Source organism: Podarcis pityusensis, assembly GCF_964106645.2.
Source record: "Podarcis pityusensis genome assembly, chromosome: 4".
Classification (NCBI taxonomy): Eukaryota; Metazoa; Chordata; class Lepidosauria; order Squamata; family Lacertidae; genus Podarcis; species Podarcis pityusensis.
The window spans coordinates 57,295,294-57,316,542 of NC_138027.1; the positions used below are offsets into that span (position 1 = coordinate 57,295,294).

At 43.0% G+C, this 21,249-nt stretch overlaps 1 protein-coding gene across 1 annotated transcript in view; it reads left to right on the top strand.

Moving 5' to 3' along the window:
• The first annotated feature begins 253 nt into the window (after window positions 1-253).
• The window catches only part of PDXK (pyridoxal kinase), a 50,040-nt gene continuing 29,044 nt past the window's right edge, over window positions 254-21,249 (top strand). Inside the window, exons 1-2 of the mRNA XM_081003788.1 lie at window positions 254-435; window positions 19,892-19,946. Of these exons, the coding sequence (XP_080859914.1) occupies window positions 343-435; window positions 19,892-19,946 (148 nt within the window). The 5' untranslated portion in view covers window positions 254-342. The remainder of the gene's footprint in view (window positions 436-19,891; window positions 19,947-21,249) is intronic.

Below are 21,249 nucleotides of genomic sequence, written 5' to 3' on the forward strand. Positions count from 1 at the left end.
TCCCTCCCTCCCTCTGCTCGCTGGGCGGCGTGTGCCTTTAAATTGCTTTCGCGGGAGCTGCCGCCTGCTCAGTCTCATCTGTGATGTAAGAAGAGACTTTTAGGTGTCTGCGCCGATCGCCTGACTTTCTTTTCTTCTTTCCCCCCTTCCCTCCTGCCGCCGGTTCTCCCGCTCGCTCTCCGCGCCGCTGTCCTTGGCCGCCCTGCTGCTGAGGCGGATTTGCAAAGCCGCCGCCGCCGCCGCCGCTGCCGCTGGGTCCAGCCCGCCCGGAGCTGCGCTGTCCTGGGCGCAGAGGGCGCGCGACTGTCCGGCTCCTAGCTCAGCCGCCGCGGGTGCGCAGGCATGGAGGAGCAGCCGGAGTGCAGGGTGCTCTCCATCCAGAGCCATGTCGTGCGCGGCTACGTGGGCAACAAGGCGGCCACTTTCCCCCTGCAGGTAGGTGCGCGGGTGTGCGTGTGCATGTGTGCGTGCGTGTCAGAGAAGAGACAGGGCAAGCCGGAGGGACACAACCGAGCAGGCGGCGGCGGCGGCAGGTGGCTCCTCCTGCCGTCTCCAAGGCTGCCTGAGGCGCGCAGCCCGGGAAAGCAAATACCGGCGAGGTTGTGGCTCCAGCGTCCGCGGAGGGCGCCTAGGACACTCGTCGGGCGGCCTGGCTGGAGGCAGAGACTTGCCTTTCCCAGTCCAGAGGGAGCAGTGGGGCTTAGGCGTGTAGTGATTCTTTCCCGCTCCACCTCGCTCTCTCTAGGCGAGGCTCTGCCAAGGAAGCCCCTCCTGACACAAGCCTCAGCCTGTGCATCAGGAGAGGAGGAGGGAGAGGGCGGAGAAAGCGTCCCTTCTTCGGGGATGGGGTGTTTTGGGGAAGGAAGGGAGATACTGTACTGTGTGTGTGTGTGTGTGTGTGTGTGTGTGTGTGTACACACACACACACACATATATATATATATATATATATATATATATATATATATATATATATATTTAAAGAGCGGCTGCCTTCAGGCAAGTTCCTAACCGCAGCAGCGCCTGCCAAGTAGGGCGAGGGTCAAAGAAATATGCCGAGAGAAAAACAAAACGAAGACGTGTCAGATTCTAAGCTCTGGGGAACGATGGCAAGTGTCAGCGGTGGCGAGGTTGCTTGGCCGTGACACGTCCTTCCCATAAAAAAAAAAAATGTTTTCATTTGGGTATCTTAAAAGGCTTTCCAGGGTCGGTCCTGCAGCTCCCCTGAACGCAATGAGTGATCCTTCAAAGAGCCACTGCTTTAAAAACACAGAATCAAGTATGTTAAAATTCCGAATCTGGCTCTTTTCCTTCAGTTGTTGGTGGCTTGTCTATGTTAACAGGCCCTTTTTTTGGTGTTGCTGATTTTCATGGTATATTCATAAGGTGCTGACCAGTATTACTACATAGCACCAACAGGAATGCAAAGTATGTAGAAACAACAACAACTGTACTGTTAACAGTGGTTGTTTAGGCAATGTTTTAATGGCAGTTAGATTTCGTTGGGGGACACCTTGTTTCCAGGTAGAGCTCTGGATTTTTTGGGACTTACAGTGCTGTCCAGCATGTTTTGGAATGTAGCTTCAAACCATTTTTCAAATGCTGCATAATTACGTTTCCTAAAATAGCTGTGATAAAATGCAGTATTTCTGGCTGTCATGTGATTCCCAAAGAATCAGAAAAGAATGGTCACTTCATAAGAAATGTTGCACACAGCTAATTGATTTTTGCACTGCATCAAGCATATTGCACAGGCAGCAACAGACGTAAATAATGAGTAACCTCACCATGCAGTACTGTAAGATGAGTAACCTGTTCCCAAAAGAATTTGTCCAGCTGAGCACAGGTCAGTAGGTTCATCACACACAGAGAGTTCAAAGCTAAAGCAGATACTAGGGTTGGATTTTTGGATTATATAGCTGCCATTGTCCCAGACTACTTCTGCTAACAAAGGATAAACTTCTTTTTTTGCAGTATCTCCATTTCCCAATATATGAAATTGCCATTTAAATACATTTGCAGTGCAAGTCTGTACATGTTTATTCAGAAGTAAGCCATAGTGTGTTCAATGGGGTATTCTCCCAGATAAATATGGTTAGGATTGTAGCCTTAAAAAACCCAAAGAACTTTTAGATTTTTCACCAAAGGACCTTGAGCATTGCTTGATATAAAATGCTTCTCTGTAAAATTTGATATAGCCAGTTGATGCCATTTATAAGTACAATCACTTGCCGCCATTTGTTTACAGCTACTGCTTCAGCTGTAGCAGACGTACAAAAAGAAACAAGCTACCACTGCAAATTTCAGTGTGAAAAAATATATATCCTAAGAGTTATCCCAAATCACTATCTTTTATCTTGCCTTCAGCATATATACTTGCCATTGTCTCAGTCCACCTGTTGAATTAAGCTTCTGACTATGATAGCACAAAAGCACTAGATTGTCTTTGTGGTGCTTTAAGCACATTCTCTCATTTTATGGCTGCAAACCCATAGAACTGTTCTTTTGGAATTCATCCTAGGCTAGGAACCTGATGAAACATCACCAGCAGAAAGTTGCCATGGTGAAGATTAAGCATTTTATTAGCCACTGTAAGCTTATGAAGGGATTATTTTAAATTTTTAAGTACCCTAGAAATGCTGTGAAATGCAATTCAGTGTGCTGGTGTCTGTCCTCCCAAGTTGTGTCTGTATTAGCTGAACAAAAAAAGAGATCTAAATGTGCATCTGCCTCTTCACTTTTAACAAGGTTTTAAAATGGCTCAGGTGTGGAAGGTAAATATTATGCTGGGGAGGGAACCATAGCTTGATGTATAAAACAGGCACCATACGCAGAAGGTCCCAGATTGAGTCCCTGGGATTTCCACTTGAAAGGCGATTATTTAAAATATGGGGTTTTCAGTTGGTAGGTTGGGACACAATATTGAATCACAGCCTAATCCAAGGTGGATTGTAGCAGCAGCACTAGCAATTTCCATATATCTATATCTATATATATTTCCATAGATAGATAGATAGATAGATAGATAGATAGATAGATGATAGATAGATGGTAAAAGAATTAAGAAGTGGGTCCCCAAATGCATGTTTGGGTTAAAAGTGAGTCACAGGTTTTGGAAAGGTTGAAGATGTAAGGAAGAGTCATTGTCAGAGTAGAGACAACAGTGGGCTAGGTGGACAAATCATCTGACCTACTATAAGGCAGATTTCTATGTTCCTTTGTTACTGGTCATTAGTAAATAATTGCTCTGGCCCTTCTTGCAAGCATAGAGCATAATGTGCTTGCACTTGTGATGGAAGTGCAGGGTTGGAAAGAGGGATTCACATTTTTCCAGAAACAGCAAGTTGTGGTTTGTGACTTCTGGTTTATGCACAAGCTTCACTTTTTGCCTGGTACTCAGCATTGTCAACTCTGATTAGCAGTCAAAAGCAGCACCAACCTACTGGTCAAAATATGTCCAACAACCCCTTTTGCTTTTCTCTGCCAATCACTGTAGTGCTTGAGCATTTGAAAGACCAATGATAATATCTCTTCCCACATTTACTGTAAGGAAATTAGTTTGGGGGAGGTGTAGAAATACAGGCCAACTGAGGCAAATTTCAAATATGCTGCGCACTTACAAGGAAGGAACTGCTATTGAATCCTGTCAGAATGAACCAGAAATACCCCCCTCCCCAGATTATGTGTGCAGAACCTAGCAATGCTATTGCTTGTGTTTCATTGCCAAAGCTAAGAGCTATTTAGGGTTGATCCACACATTGAGAAGCATCTCATTGTACATCCTCCTGGGATTGTATGACTTCAAATGCAGGTGGAGGATTGCATGATGAAATGTTACCCTCAGGCTAAAACCTCATTCTGTAGACAGCTAGCGGCTAGCATGTCAGGAAGAAGGGTTTTGATATTTTCTTATATGCTTTCTCTGCCTGTGATTTCTGAGTATTGCCATTGATATATCACCAAATTAATATCAGCATTTTGTTAGGAATTGTGCTATTATTTGTGAACTAAAGTAAACCAGGATCAGAGAGTCTGTAAAGGAAGTGCTGGGACTCTTAAGAGGCCAGGGAGCTAAGGGAGCAAAGTCTACTTTCTATGTGATGAATTTCTTGCATTGTCACTACAGAGAACGACAGCCATGCTTAAGCAGTTATTTAGAGGATGTTATAAGAATTGTAAGGTCTCAAAGATAGAATAAATATTCATAAATGCACACATATCTAAATATATGAACAATGGGTCTGAAATAGTATGGGAAGGCAATCCTGAAGCCATTTTGACTCTCCCAATGACCTCAAATATTCCTCTGCAGTAAGGGAGGCAAATGGGGAAAGTCTTCCCATTGTCTTTTTGCTTGCAAATCCTGCCTTTAAAGGCATATTTGTGTATGAATAGGGTGAGCCTGTGACCTGGATTCAGGAGCTAAAGTATTAACCATCACAAAAGAATGTCCAGACTGCCCAGGTAATGCAATCAGTGACCATTATCAAGTCTCCTGGTAGACAGGAGTTCTGCTGTAGACCGCCTCCTTCTGTGATGTATTTATGATGTTTTAGGGGGGTGGTATTGGGCTACAGGGTGGGCAGTTTCAAAAGTCTATATAAGGGTTTGTTCAGGGTTCTCCCTCCTGTGTGTGGTGAGTGGGGACCCTGTTGCAACAATTCCTTTAATAAAGATCAGGCTTACTAGCCACTTTGCTTTTCAGTTTACTCTGGTTGGCCTCTGTTATTTTTCCTACCAATAGAGAACCCACTTAAGGTCTCTATAAGTGCTCTTGGATACCCCATAAGGGAAAAGGAGCAGGTTTTCTTAAAACAAGGATACTTAAAACAAGCTGAGACACTGTGAATAGATGGAATGTACCAAAGTATTTGGAAGAAACCCGCATGAACCTGCACATGCAGTCAGATTAATAGCAGAAGCCCTGCAGTGTGTCCCTTGGCAGGAGGGAGCACAAGGCAGGGCTTTTTCAGTTGTAGCAGCGACCCATAGAGTGCCTTTTTGCAGAGGAGTCTGCATAGCTCCTTTACAACTTCACAAGCAGTGAAGACTTGACTTTTTCAATAGGCATTTGGGCTGAGTTAAACTAATTCTGGATTGTTTTGCTCTCTCTATATATATTTTGCTTCCAGCAAGTTGTTGTCTGAGTTCTGTTTTGTGGGGTTGGAGGAGGTTTTGGGGGGGGGGTGACGGCTGCTTTTACTTTCTGATTATATTTTTTGTTGGTGTAGTTAGCCTCCTTGAGGGTCTTTCAGCTGAAAACTGGAGCAGAAATGTTTTAATGAATACATAAAGGGTGAAGTTTGTTGATGTGAAAAAGGCCACAGCTTTTCAGAGCCACTGAAAAGTAACAATAATACATAAAAATGGAGCAGAAATATGAGTGAAATTAAAACACTTTATGAATAAACACATCAACTAAAAGGTGTGACAAAATTTGTCTACCACCAAAAAGACATCATACTGGGGGCAAGGTGAACCACTCCCCTTGGAGGAGAGTGCCATGGTTTGGGTCACCAGAACTGAAAAGATCATCTCTTGGGTCTCCCTCCCATCTGTGTTCTGAAAGTGAGCATGGTCAAAGAAAGGCCTCCAAGGAACATCTTAATGGCTGGATATATTTGTTTGGCTGGATAGGTTCAGGTGGTTGTTAAAGCAGCCTGTTGCTAAGTCATTTGGTACCAGAACTTCTGGTTATACCATGGCATGCATCCTGTGACTGAACTCTCAACCAGTCGCAGAAAATTTGACCTCGGCATAAAAGGTAAAGGGACCCCTGACTGTTAAGTCCAGTCGTGGACGACTCTGGGGTTGCGGCGCTCATCTCGCTTTACTGGCTGAGGGAAGCCAGCGTTTGGCCGCAGACACCTTCCGCGTCATGTGGCCAGCATGACTAAGCCACTGCTGGCGAACCATAGCAGTGCACAGAAACACTGTTTACCTTTCCACCGGAGCAGTACCTATTTATCTACTTGCACTTTGACGAGCTTTCGAACTGCTAGATTGGCAGGAGCAGGGACCGAGCGATGGGGGGGTTACCCCATCGCAGGGATTCAAACCGCCGACCTTGTGATCGGCAAGCCCTAGGCTCTGCAGTTCCCCACTATACTGGAGCAACACATGTATATGGAACAGTATTTTCACATCAGGATATAGTGCAGACCCCTTTATTCCCCTTTGATTCCCTTCTTAGGGGAGAGGCTGTAACCCAGTGAAAGAGCATACACATTACATGCAGAAGGTCCTAGGTCAAATCTCTGACATAATCCAGTTTTAAAAAGGAGAGTCAGAATGGACAGTACTGGGATAGATGAACTAAGGTCTGATCTTGTACAAGACAGCTTTTAACTGGACATAAGATGATGTATTGTATAGTAGCATCATGCTACCTCATTTTTGTTTTACTTTAAGTTTGTTAAAAACTTATAAAGTGACTCTGAATGTACCTTGGGGAAAGAGTTACTAGAATTAATGAATGGGCATTTTATAGGGCACATTACAGAGTGTTTCACATGCAGTGTCTAGTTAATCCTTACAACAGATATGTACAATAAAGCATTGTTATCTATATCTTGCAGATAGGGATATGAAACAGACATAGGTTATTTTGACTACCTAGCAAGTTTGCATGTTGATAAAGGCTTTGCTGATAGAAAGATAAATATGTTTTCTGATAGAGGAAGTTCTATAATATGTTGCTTTCAGCCTTGAATATCTGTGATGCTCAGGCATCTTGCCAGCCCCTGCCATCTGGACCAATTATGAATGGAATGGAGGCAGAACCAGTGATACCTAAATAGTCTGCATATTTCATTAAGAACACGTTTCATTTGCCACTTAACAGAGTTTTGAGGACCATTCTCTTTATTGATCAGAGACCACATGGCTTTAAAATCTGCTCTGGGTAAGTGTCTCCATATTAGGAGAGAGAGAAGATCCCCCCCCCCCTTTCAACCAGAGGATAATCATCATGCAAGTCAGTGCTGGAGCAGACGTCAGCGCATGCCAGTATATGCTCTGATGCAATGTAGAAGCTGTGAAGCTAATCTGTCCTCTCTAGTGGCAGCTGTTTCTGATGGCAGAGGTTAGTGGTCTTTCTGAGCAGTGGAACCTCTGTAGGCTAAATTGCCCTGAATCACAAATGAAATATGTTTCAGCATTCTGAGTCATGCTGACGTTTCACTCCTATTTATAGAAGGCATGAAAGCTGGTTTAAAAATCAAAATGAACAGTAGTAAAGAGGTAAAAAAAAATAAATGAGTGAAACCAGCAGTGGTGATGAGGGACAGCTGCCACTGCTGATGCCACAAGACTCTTTGCCTATGTTTGCAAGCAAAACATATAAAACCACTGGTGTGTGCAAACTATGAGATTATTTATCAAATTACCAGCATGTTTATCTTCTTTATTGCACTGTGGCAAACAAACAAATGTGTCCATTGTAGCAAGACCAACTTTTATTTTAAGCTAAAATATAGCTGTACTTGCTTTTTACATGAGGATACCTGGCTCGGCAGTTGTCAGGGGTTGTTGTTTTTCCCCAGCCGGCACTCGCTGGAATTCAGTTCCGGCACCTCTCAGGTGGGCACCATTGCCATTCTAAGAGAACGAGGGAGGCGTTCATGGTGTGTTATGGCATCTCTTTTTCTAAAAAAATAAAAATAGCACTGGCAGTTGTATATGGGAATCTTTGGACCGCAGGAATTCACAAGCTGAACCATGAATCAGCAAGTGTTGTGTGGCTGCAAAGAAGGGTAGTGAGAGTTTATTTAGGCTGTATTAACAGAACCAAATTTTCCAAGTCATGAGATGCAGTAGTTCCACTTTATTCCACATTGGCTGGATCTTTGGAATATTGTACCCAGTGCTGGGTGCAGCACCTAAGAAAGCTACAGACAAATTAGAACAGATTCAAAGAAAGACAACAAAGATGGTCAAGGGAAAGCAAAAGAATTCTCATGAAGATAGCTTAAAGAAGAAGAAGAGTTTGGATTTGATATCCCGCTTTATCACTACCCAAAGGAGTCTCAAAGCTGCTAACATTCTCCTTTCCCTTCCTCCCCGACACCTCTGTGAGGTGAGTGGGGCTGAGAGACTTCAGAGAAGTATGACTAGCCCAAGATCACCCAGCAGCTGCATGTGGAGGAGCGGAGACGTGAACCCGGTTCACCAGATTACAAGTCTACCGCTCTTAACCACTACACCATACTGGGTACTGGGAACTGGGTATATTTTATCCTGGAGAAAAAACAAAGATAGAGTCATGTTAGCATTCTCAAAGTGCTGAAGGGCTGTCTCGTAGAAGAGAGCAAAGGCTTGTTCTCTGCTGCTCTGGAGGCAAGAGTAGATCTAATGAACTTAATGTTGGTGGATTTGGGCTGAACATTAGGAGAAGCTTCTTAATGGTAATAACAGTTGGACTTTTAGATCTCTCACTTCCTGGGAGCAGAGGCATCAGGGATGCTCTAACTCTATTTCCGCATTGAGTAGAATGGTGTTGGACTAATTTGCCTGCAAGACCACCTCCAGCCCTGAGTCTATGACTCTCCTGGGAACTACAGATTGCATTTATTATGCAGTGGACAGTGTGCATAGTTGGGATTAAATGGGTGTGCAATCTTTGTTGAAATCACCATTCAGCCATGAAACCCTTTGGCTGAACTGTTGCCTCAGCCAGTTCTGTTTCACAGAGTTGATAAAAGGATAAATAAAGGTTAGAAAATGAAAAGCACTTGGGACTCTTCCAGCCATCCTCTTTACTTGCATTCAGGATGATTTGTGCTCATGATGGTATTGGGCTGGTTATTCATGACCTACTTTAAATAACGTTTGTGCCTGTAAAACCTTTGAAACAGACATACTGCTTTGTTTTCAGTTGGCACATGTCATAGAATGGTAGAGTTAGAAGGGATTTCTTGCTGAAATCCTCTAACTTCATGCCACAATGTTATTGAGGGTTGTTGCACTATTAGATCAGTGGTGCCCCTCCAGACAGCAATAATGCAGAAGCATCATAGAACAACTAGTAAACTGGAATGATGTGTGGATAGTTTAGTATAAATCCACTACTAATTGAGTCACTGACAGGTTGCAGAATACACCCACAAAACACACACTCCAGTTTGGAGGGGCCCTATGTAGAAACCAGATCTGTGCACTGGATTTGGTTGAGGCCTAACTGGACCTATTCAGAGGCCTCGTTTGAGTTGGGTTGTAACAGCCCTTGATTGCTGCAGGTTAGGTTGAGTGGCCTAGAGCCACCTGGGACTTTTGTCCAGCAGGAATGCCCAGCAGCAAGTAGACATGAGCAAACATGAGCAAGAAAAAGGGGAAACCACAAAAAGGAGGGACCTACCAGGTGGCTGCCTCTTCAAAGGAGAAGGTTGGGGGGGTGCACTGCCAAATTGCCTCAGGGATGAATATGAGTTGGGTGGCTGCTGTGGCAGCACAGGCCAAAGTGGAGCGATCCAGGGGCCACAAATGAGGGCCACAGGGCAGATAGGGTGTCCGTACAGAGCGCTAGAAGAAACAGCAAAGCCAAACTGACATAACATACAAAGTTCTCTATCTCTACATCAGGGGTTCAAAGTTGCCCTTTATTGTTAGGGCGCTAGAGTTAATTTCACCTGGTTACTTTCTCACTTAAGTGCAAATAAATAGTGAGTTGCACTCGACAAAGTAGTAATCAAATTCTTAAAAATCCAAGTGAAAACTTTGCTTGGAGTGTGACACATTTGTTTTCTCTCAGTTAGAAGCCTGTAGTAACACATTTCTAATTTCAGTTGGAAGAACATCTGCTGTTTTCATAACAGCATCCTTGATCCAAATGAAGGGCTAGGAACATACCCTCAGAAATCAGAAGTGCATGCTGGCTTTGCTCCTTAAACTTTAGCCTCAGGTTTTGCACCTGTCAGCACAGCACAACCATGCTGTGGTCTGCAGTACAGAATATTGTCTTTCTAGGGTTGTGGCCCTTTTTAGGGCTGTGCCCAACTTCCAAATACACATTTCAGGATGTTTTCTGACTATGTGAATGAGATTATCTTTAATGTATATGTTGTTAGAAGAAAAAACTGCTCCCTTTCCCTTATGGGTTATTCCAGAGCCCGTACAGAGTCGTTAAGTGGGTTCCCTATCGGTAGGAGAAAAATAACAGAGGCCTACCAGACTACCATATTTTTCCATGTATAAGACACCTCCTATTTGGGGGGACTCCAAATTAAGAAAACACCCCTCAGCAATACCCGTGTATAAGAGGAGCCCCAATTTTAAACCTATTTTTTGGTTTAAAAACCTAGTCTTATACACGGAAAAGTACAGCATATTGAGAAGCAAAGTGGCTAGTAAGCCTGATCTTTATTAAAGGAAAAGGAAAATAAACTGTTGCAACAGGATCTCCACTCACCACACGGAGGAGGGAGGGAGAACCCAGAGCCCTTATAAAGACACCTAAAATTGCCCACCCTGTAGCCCCCACAAAACATCATACATACATCACAGAAAGAGGCGGTCTACAGAGAAATCCTGTCTGCCAGGATACCTGATAATAGTCCCTGATTGCATTACCTGGGCAGTCTGGCCATTCTTTTGTGATGGTTAATACTTTAGTTCCTGAATCCAGGCCACAGGCTCACCCTATTCATACACAAATATACCCTTAAGACAGGATTTGCAAGCAAAAAGACAATGGGAAGGCTTTCCCCATTTGCCTCCCTTACTGCAGAGGAATATTTGAGGTCATTGGGAGAGTCAAAATGGCTTCAGGATTGCCCTCCCATCCTATTTCAGACCCATGGTTCATATATTTAGATATGTGTGCATTTATGAATATTTATTTTATCTTTGAGACCTTACAATTCTTATAACATGTATATGTATTTTTTCCCTGGGGGGGGGGGGAATCAACAGAATTTGGATTATCACCCTTTTTTCTCCCCCAGAAGAGTCACTGATAAGGGAGGGATCGAAAGTGCTGCACCAGGCTCCATTTCCATGCCCTGAAGCAGAGTGCCAGCAGGTCCTCCTTCACACCTCTGTGGCTTAGCAGCAAGATGAGTCAGTTGGCTCTCATCAGAGGGCTTCCTGATCCCTTTCTCATTGCATGAATTTTGAAGCTGCACGTTTTGGTCTAGGTTCAAATATTTGTTCCTGAAGGTACAAAGGTAGGTCTCTTAGACGTTCTTTGAAAAGGGGGTGCAGGAATTATGCATACTTTCCCTAAGAGTTTCATTAACGTTTGCTAGAATATTGCAGTTGACAGTGCAGCTAAATGATTGACGTCTTGAGCTCCAATGCTAGGGAGCATAAGACTGAGAACTTGGGCCCTTTGTTCTTTGAACTGCAGACACACAGGCTAAGCACAGTTTGTAAAGGTCTCTTCGTTTCAAAAGCAATTTGCCATGAATTTTGTGGGGGTGGGGGAACACACTGTTAAAGAAGAACAAGTCTGAACCCTTCCTTGGGCTCATGGAACTAACTGTACAGTTTGTTGGATACTGGTCATTGACTTTATTGGTCCACATTAAAACAACTACAGATCACTGCAGATGGTGACAGCAGCCACGAAATTAAAAGACGCCTGCTTCTTGGGAGAAAAGCAATGACAAACCTAGACAGCATCTTAAAAAGTAGAGACATCACCTTGTCAACAAAGGTCCGTATAGTTAAAGCTATGGTTTTCCCAGTAGTGATGTATGAAAGTGAAAGCTGGACCATAAAGAAGGCTGATCGCCGAATAATTGATGCTTTTGAATTATGGTGCTGGAGGAGACTCTTGAGAGTCCCATGGACTGCAAGAAGATCAAATCTATCCATTCTTAAGGAAATCAGCCCTGAGTGCTCACTGGAAGGACAGATTGTGAAGCTGAGGCTCCAATACTTTGGCCACCTCATGAGAAGAGAATACTCCCTGGAAAAGACCCTGATGTTGGGAAAGATTGAGGGCACAAGGAGAAGGGGACAACAGAGGACGAGATGGTTGGACAGTGTTCTCAAAGCTACCAGCATGAGTTTGATCAAACTGCGGGAGGCAGTGGAAGACAGGAGTGCCTGGCGTGCTCTGGTCCATGGGGTCACGAAGAGTCGGACACGACTAAACGACTAAACAACAATAACAGTACAACTACAAGACTTTATTTTATGTTTTCATGACAAGCCATAGATTTAGACACAATAGTCATCATTTGCTGCTGGTTTTATAAATTCTCAAAACTACATAAAGTAAAACCGTTGAGAGTTAAATGTAGACTCCTACTTTGGACAATCATGACCTCTTCAGGGTCATAATAGAATACATGAATCAGCATTGTTTCCACTCTTACACCCTGAAATAGCTAGCTCAATGCCTCTTGCCAGCGTGATGCATTATTGTTGCTTTGTTCCTTATCTTTAAGTCAATTGCCTACCCACTGTATTGCATTATTGCCCTGGGAATATATCTCCAAAATCTTAATGAGATTTTGGTACCTCACTGTATTCATTTCTTTCAAATACAGCTAAACTATGTAGTCCCATTATATAAGCTTGATGTGCTGTGCTAAATAATAAGAGAACAAGAGATACAAATTGAGTAGGACCAATTTATGATTGGTTGACCTATGCTAGCCATTATGTTCCACTCTGAGATTACGCTGCATTTTTAAAGCAGCTTTATCTGAGGGGAACTCAGTTTTACAAAACGTAACAGCAGTCATGTTGACATATAGGAAAAATTCATAATATTGGGGTAGTAGCAAGCTTGCTTTTTTTTTTTTTTTTTTTTGAGAATTCAAAAGAGGAGAATAGTAGAGATTCTGAAAGTTTGCACAGTATTTTGTGATATTTTGAATGACCTAAGATAAATAAAGGTAGTTTTCTAACATAGCTTTTGAGTATTGTAAATGTATTTCTTTTAAGCAATATTCTTAATAGTAATTCTCTCCCCCCCTTAGGCTAGAATTTCCCAGAATAGTCATGCCCCCCACAAATATATATATGCTAATTAGAGACCCCTCACAAACTCAATCCCAACTTTCCCCAGAACTTGGCATATGTTTTAATCTACTGCAGGGCCAGCCCAATGTTCATAGAACCCTTGATACCTAAATTCAGTGGTCTAAAGTGGCCACCTCAATCTTTCTTAATAGTAGATAAGCAGATATACAAAGTGTTTTACATTTACACTGCAGCATTTAAATACAGCTTGTGCATCTTCTCTGAATGAGTTTCTCTTTGATGTCACAGCACAAGTATTTGCGAGCCAGATTCTGCCCTCCATTGATTGCACAACCTCCTTGAATTTGACCCAGGTGTCTTTCTTCTTGTGTTCAGTTTATAGTTTTTTCTTGTTTAGAGTGGAGGATCTTCGTAAAACTGCTGTGAAAATCACAATACGTTCTTTTTTTCCTTTTCCTCAATTTCTGTTGGACGTAACACTACTTGACCTGTACCACAATCAACTTGTACTTAAGACTGTTGTAGATTTAAAGGAAGAAAAAAATGACATGTGAGTGTTTATTTTGAATGCAGCAGTGATTAGACTAGTTACAACAATGACAAAAATAACAATTATTTCAGTGACTTCTTTTGGTTAAAATAAAGTCAGCATAGAGAATGAATTAATGGTGTTTTCTTTTTGTTTTGGATTTGAATTCAAAGCGATATGTTTTATCCTTTAGAAAGCACCATGCAAGTTTGATCTAGCCAGGTATGTTCTAGGTCAGGCACAGGCAAACTCGGCCCTCCAGATGTTTTTGGGACTACAACTCCCATCATCCCTAGCTAACAGGACCAGTGGTCAGGGATGATGGGCATTGTAGTCTCAAAACATTTGGAGGGATGAGTTTGCCTATGCCTGTTCTAGGTTCTTCCCCACCTTCTAATTCAAGATTCTTCCATTATTTCTTGCCAGCCATGGGCCTTTAGTGAAAGAAGGTATTTATGGATAGCAAACCCCTCTTGCTGCCTTTGACAGACAGAAGGGAAAAGCTGTTCATATGTGTGTTTTGCTGTCTTAAGGGTGGCACCTGTTCAGAGTGTCCTGACTGGGATTTAATGTTGCTGTTCACATTTTTAAAAAGTTGCTAGCTCTGCTTCAGTGCTGAGGAATAAAGAGTTCTGATTTTCATACTTCTAAAAATGAATTAATGTGCCGATGAGCAATTACAATTTCCATCCCCCTCAAGGTGGCAACCAAAGCTGGGGTGGGGGGTGGGGAGTATACAGAAGAAAAAGTTCTGGCTGAAGATATGAGACTCGGTAATCTCAGAATGCATTATTAATCCTACTTGACAGCTGCTTAATCTGAAGAAGAAAAAAGTTCACATATTGAGATGCGCAACTTAATAAGAAAGAAAGAAATCTCCTGTATCTAAAACCATTGTTGCTTTTAAAGCACAATAACTTTCAAATGGTTTGAGTGATTTACTATAAAATTTTAGGCTTCTAAAGAAAAACCTTGCCTGCAGGACAACACTTGGAACGCCAATGATTTATGTAAAACTGCCTTGCACAAAGCTGTCTAATTGTATTTTGTAGTTTCTGTCTGGAAATTAACAACTAAGCTGCTATCCTGATAAACTGAAGACAGGCATATTTGTTCAGATGCACTCTCTTAAATACTGTTCCTAATTTGGTGACGTGTATTGGAACACTTTGAGAACTTTGGAATGTTCCAGTAGAGGAGCTATGCTGTGCAGTGGCGTAGCGTGGGGGGTGCAGGGGGGGCCGGCCGCACCGGGCGCAACATCTAGGGGGGGTGCGCTCGCACTCGCAGCTCTCTGCCCCTACCTGGCTCACTCACTCTCTCTCACTGCAGTGCTGGCTCTGCGAATCCGATCCGAGCCGCTGGGTCGCCGCCCACTGTGGAGGGGGTGGGTGCCAGGCGTGCGGTGCGGAGAGAGAGCGAGGGACTATCTGGGGGAGGGACAGTGCAGCGGCCGCCCAGCGCAGCGCTGAGCGCGGGAGAGAACCACACCACACCAGACCAGACCAGGCAGCAGCAAGAAGAAGCTGGCAGCGGCGGCAGGTTAGGGGTTAGGGGGCGCAAATTACTTGCCTTGCCCCGGGTGCTGACAACCCACGCTATGCTGCTGATGCTGTGTCACGATCCTGCAATGCAGTTGACATGCAATGAAGTGCCACTCTGCCTTGCATCTTGCCACTTCCATCAGGGGACCGAGGAACTGAGATTAGAGCATGCTGTGGATTAAAACAAACTGTGGCATTACTTTGATTTGGCAAACAGTTTTTGATGTGGCTCTATTTTGTTTTTGTTTTTTTGCGCCATAACTTTTCAGTTGATTCCACAGAATAGTAAGCAGTAAGTGCAGTCTATCAACCTGGGATTTCAGAAGCAGTATCCTCAAAAGTTAATAATAATAAAAAGATTTCGGATGTTGCTAGTGCAGCCCCAAAAGATCAATGCATGGATAACGTACCCATCCAGAACAAACTTAGCTGGTCTCTAAGATGCTACTGGAAGGGTTTTTTAAATTTTGTTCCATCCTTCCAAAGTTTAAGATATTCCTCTTTAACTTTGTTTGGTGAAGAGATGGAAAATTGGGAGCTTGTTTCGGGCATAGACGTGACTAGCTGCATCTAATGATGCTATTAAAGGCTGGTGGTACCTGCCTTGTAGTGTGCATTGTTGCTTGCAGTATTTGAATGCGTTGCAGACATTGCTCATCTTGGCCCTGTGTGGTCTGCAGTCATCAGACTAGGTACTCAGATTAGCACATGTTTACTCATTGCTGGGCAGCGCAGGTGGTGCTGTGGGTTAAACCACAGAGCCTAGGACTTGCCGATCAGAAGGTCGGCGGTTCGAATCCCTGCGACGGGATGAGCTCCCATTGCTCGTTCCCTGCTCCTGCCAACCTAGCAGTTCGAAAGCACGTCAAAGTGCAAGTAGATAAATAGGTACCGCTCCAGCGAGAAGGTAAATGGCGTTTCCGTGCGCTGCTCTGGTTTGCCGGAAGCGGCTTAGTCATGCTGGCCACATGACCCAGAAGCTGTACGCCGGCTCCCTCGGCCAATAAAGCAAGATGAGCGCCGCAACCCCAGAGTCGGTCACGACTGGACCTAATGGTCAGGGGTCCCTTTACCTTTACTCATTGCTGAGATGGATGAACGTTTAAAAGTGGGTACGTAATTTTCTGAACAATTCTGTCAAAAGATATGTGATCTAGTCACGTGAGTCCTGTTGGGAAAACTAAAACCTCCAGCTATCTGAAACAGACCACAATGAACTTATGCTTGGTAGTAAGATAGTGTTATCCAGTTATTACGCAGGGTGGATGTCAGAATAGGTGGCTTGTAACAATAAATTTGAAATGCAGAAAAAAATTACTTTTGCTCAAGGCTCCCCATCAAACGCAGATCTGACTACCTTCCCAGTCTTCAAATCAGCCATTCTCTTCTCCCCTCCATACAAGTTGTGCTGCGGAAAAGCTGTTGCTTAGTAGAATGTTACATGTTTTGCAAGCGAAAGACCCCAGGTTCAATCCCTGACGTCTCCAGATATGGCTGGGAGAAACTCCCGTCTGAGCTAGATGAACTAATGCTTTGACTCTTTATAAGGTAGATCACTTGAGTTCATATATTCAGTTATTGGAATTGGGAATATGAAGGGGGACTAGGCCAAAATGTTTTATTTATTAAATTTCTATACCACCTTTCATCCAAGGATTGCAGGGCACTGATGGCGGCAACTCTTCTCTGCCAGTGACCAATGCAGCAGGGCACATGGCAGCAAAGCAGGGAGTGTAGGCAGTGGCAGCAACAGCAGGTATGGTGGTAGTGGTGGCAGCAGCAGCAGGGTGGCACTTCCGGTTTTGCCTCAGGAGGCGAAATGAGATGCATTACCCCTGTACTCATGAGATGGGTAGTGGAGATGGATCCTGGCTTGTATAGACTTGGGCTTGTGTATAGGCTTTCTCTATAGTTACAAACCTTTTGGATTGCATTCAGACATTGATATACGAGGCAATATAAACCTGCTGTTGTACAACCAGTAAACGCTGTGGCTTACTTGTTTGGCTATCTGTATCTATTAGAAATCGCAGTAATGCATTCTTCTTGTTTCTAATGACTATTTAATCAAAGCAATAATTCACTGCAAAGTAGAGTGGTGTTTTTCCCCACTTTGGTGGTGGCCAGCTTGTCTTTAAGATGGAGTTAGAATTTTAAGGAGCTACTATGGAAATGTTGTATCTTTTAGAGTTCTTTATTATTTTGGCTCTGCAATTATTTCCTCAGCACTTTCAGTTTCTTTGTCTCCGCTGTTCTTAAGTTGAAGAGATAGAGAGACAGACAGACAGACAGACACATATTGGTTGAATTTCAAATGGTCCTTGAAGAAAGAAAGCTTGCATGGAATTATATAAAACACACACATCTTCCTATAGTGTATGGAGCACATAGACTTCAAAAGTGCATAAAGTTTTGAGTGCACGTGTATGTGACGGGTGAAATATTCAGTGCCTGGCTAAAGGGCATTCATCACATCGCAACGGTCTATGAGGCAATCAGTGGTGATTTTGAGGTGGCCTTCACTGCATTTATCAGGCAATAACTATAGCTACTGCTTGCTTTAGTGAACCGTGACAAATGGTTACCAGCTTGAATTCTTTCTTCTTCAATTAAACTGTGTGAAATGACCATATGGATCCAGTTTCATAAGTGCTTGCTTATTCCACTCAGGCTTTCAGCTGACTTACATTATTCTAATTGCTCACAATGAGATTTCACTAGTAAAGGAGCTATACTAATGTTGGTCACACAAGGAGCTTAAAAAATGTTAGCACCAGTAACTTTTAATATTGCATTTTTAAAAACAATCAATTAGGAAAGCTGTACTAACTTGGGCCCTGATCTAGGAAAAGTCCACATATGTCACAATTAATGTTAAGTGTGATTGATTTTATCCTAGATCACAGGTGCCAGCATGCTGCACTCCAGATACTTTTGGGCTGCAGCTCCCCTCGTGTTTATTTGTTTATTAAAACAAATAAACTTTAAAATAAAATAAGATACAATAAACCACAGAGCTCAAAAACAGCCTTTCTCCAAGTGCCGTTTTGTCTCAACCTACCAGTATTTTTTATTAAGTGTTGGACATTAATAAATACTATCTACCTACCTATCTATTTAAAGTTTGTATGGGAATAGGTGGTCCTTCAAATATCCAGGTCCCAAGCTATAACAGTCTCTTAGAGGTTATCAAATCAGCACTTTCATATTGGTCGCAAACACATAGGAAGCCAGTGGAGCTATTTTAACACTGGTGAGATGTTCCCTGTGGCTAGTACCAATTAGCTGCCTTGTTCTATACCAGTGTAGTCTTCAGACGTCAAATGCATTGCAATAGTCTCATTTTGAAGACTGTTGTGGCCAGTACACAAACAGATCTCTTCCAGCTCTATGGTTCTGTGTTTTACTGCAGTAATAACAGTTCACATTAGTTTTCCTTTGCTGGGAAGTATCCAGGGGGCTGGATACGCTACCATAGATGATGTCAGGATATGTGTGCATGGATATCTTGGGCACATAACTGTCAACTTTCAGATTTGAAAATAAGGGATCAGCAGCCTTGAAAATAAGGGATCAGCAGCCTTACCTGTCCCGGGGACAGTCTATGGGATATCCAACAATCTGGGATAGCAGCGGGAAGCAGGGAAAATGGCGCTGGAATAAGGGAATTTCCCGCAAAAAAAGGGAAGGTTGACAGCTATGCTTGGGCAGCCACATTCACACAGCTGCCTTTGTGAGAGCAAATTATTGGAGTGGTATGAGGGCTCTTAATAAACTGTCGTCCCTATATTTTAAAGCTAATGCAGCTGTGGTTGCAAAGAACCAAGAAGCCAGCTTTATTAGTGGTTGCTGCAGATTCATCAAATCTGTACACTTCCCTAGGCCACAGGGGGGAAAAATATTGCAATCTGCAGATATTTTGTGAGTGAATCTGAATATGAGTCTTACTTTAGTATAGCATAGCCTAGTTATGTGGCTTAAATTTACGTGGAGGGGCTACCCTGTCATGTCAAGGAAGACACAATGTCCCCCAGTGTACGGCGTGACTAGCAAAGCTTCAATTAAACTGCCAGCAAATTGCTTGAAAATGGATCATACACGATTTCTGCACTATTACTATTGTCTCCCTATGACTCACTCTGCTGTATATAGTAGCTTTTATTTTGAAGACTATTTTATTCCTACCAAGAGAGGTTTGAGAGCAAATATATTAAATGTCAGATGTTTCCATCATATTTGCAGCCTAAGACTTAAGCAATGGATGGAAATGTAGCATGCCTTGAAATATCAGATAAATATATACGGTATTTACTGTTATCTCTATTGCTACTGCAAAGAGTCATTTACCTCTTTGCGACAACGCCATACACATATCCATCTCACCCGCTCCTCCCTCCCAGGCTTGGCTGTTTTCGGGGAGGGATTTTTTGCATGTTGCATCATAATTCTCTGCAATATCAAATCACTGCAAAGGAATGCTGTTTATTAGATTTTGCACTCTTACAAAATATTAATGTTTGTTGTAAACAACCTTCCCTCATCCTCCAAGAGTTTCCCCTTTTAGGCCCTTGGGATCCTGAGAACTGCACATTCATATTTTCTACCTTTTTTCCTCCCTGTCCTTATTATTGCAGTAATATTGTCTTTACAGGTTTGCCCTGTTTACCTTCTATTTTAGTTTATTCATCAGTATGTTTCAACTGTGTGTGTTGGCAGAAGAAGGGAGACTTCCAGCAGAAGCGTTTTATTGTTTATGGGTTTGATTAATTACCCAGCTTTTAGTAATCAACATACTGTACTTAAATGCATAGTGGGCCACAGAAATATGTTGCTACCCTAGAATAAGGAGGAATTTTGTTTATAAGTATTATTTGGTTTTTTGCAGGTTTTGGGCTTTGAAATAGATACTGTGAACTCTGTCCAGTTTTCAAATCATACAGGTATGTATATACATATATCTATTCTCTTGAGATGCTTTTAGTTTACGGAAAAGGGGATGGATTTTCCCAATGAAGGGATGTAGAAAGTGGGGTCTCCCAAGGATCAGTACTGGGACTTGTGCTTTTTAACTTGATCGACGCTGTGGGTTAAACCACAGAGCCTAGGACTTGCCGATCAGAAGGTCGGCGGTTCAAATCCCCGCAACGGGGTAAGCTCCCGTTGCTCGGTCCCTGCTCCTGCCCACCTAGCAGTTCGAAAGCACGTCAAAGGGCAAGTAGATAAAGGTAAACAGCGTTTCCATGAGCTGTTCTGGTTTGCCAGAAGCGGCTTAGTCATGCTGGCCACATGACCCGGAAGCTGTACACCGGCTCCCTCGGCCAATAAAGCGAGATGAGCGCTGCAACCCCAGAGTCGGCCACGACTGGACCTAATGGTCAGGGGTCCCTTTACCTTTACCTTTAAATGATTTTAGAGTTGGGGATCAGCAGAGAGGTAGCTAAGTTTGCTGATGGTACCAAATTGTTCAGGGTAGTTAAAAGTGATTACAAAGAGCTCCAAAAGGATCTCTCTGAACTGAGTCAGTGGGTGGTAAAATGGCAAATGCAATTCAGTGGTAAGCAAGTGTAAAGAGATACACATTGTTGGGGGGGAGGAATCTTAATTTCAACAAATACACGCATGGAATCTGAATTTGTGGTGACTCACCAGGAATAAGAACTTTGGGTCAAAGTGAATAGCTCAGTGAAGATGTTGACCCAGTGTGGCAGCTGCTAGGAGTCCATGCTAGGGATCATTAGGACAGGGAATGAAAATAAGCCAACATCATACAAATCTATGGTGTGATTGCACTTGGAATACTGTGTACAGTGCTGGTTGCCTCACCTCAAAACACCTATTGTGGAGCAGGGAATGGTGCTTTAAAAGGCAACTAAAATGATTAAGGGGTTGGACTGAAGATTACAGAATTTGGGACTTTTTAGTTTAGAAAAAATATGAATGGGGGGGGAAACATGAGAGAGTTGTATAGGATTAGACATGGTGTGGAGAAAGTGGATAGCAAAAAGGTTTTCTCCATATCTAATAGCTAGAACTAAAAATGTTGGAAGATTCAGGGCAGACGAAAGAAAGTGTTACGGAATTCTCTCTTACAAGAGGTAGTGATGGCCACTAATTTGGATGATTGTAAAGAGGGTTCGACAAATTAATGGAGGAAAAGGCTGTGCTCTGCCTCCACTTCCGGAGGCAGCATGTCTGAATGCCATTGTTGGAAATTGTAGGTGGAGAAAGTGCTGCTGGTCTCAG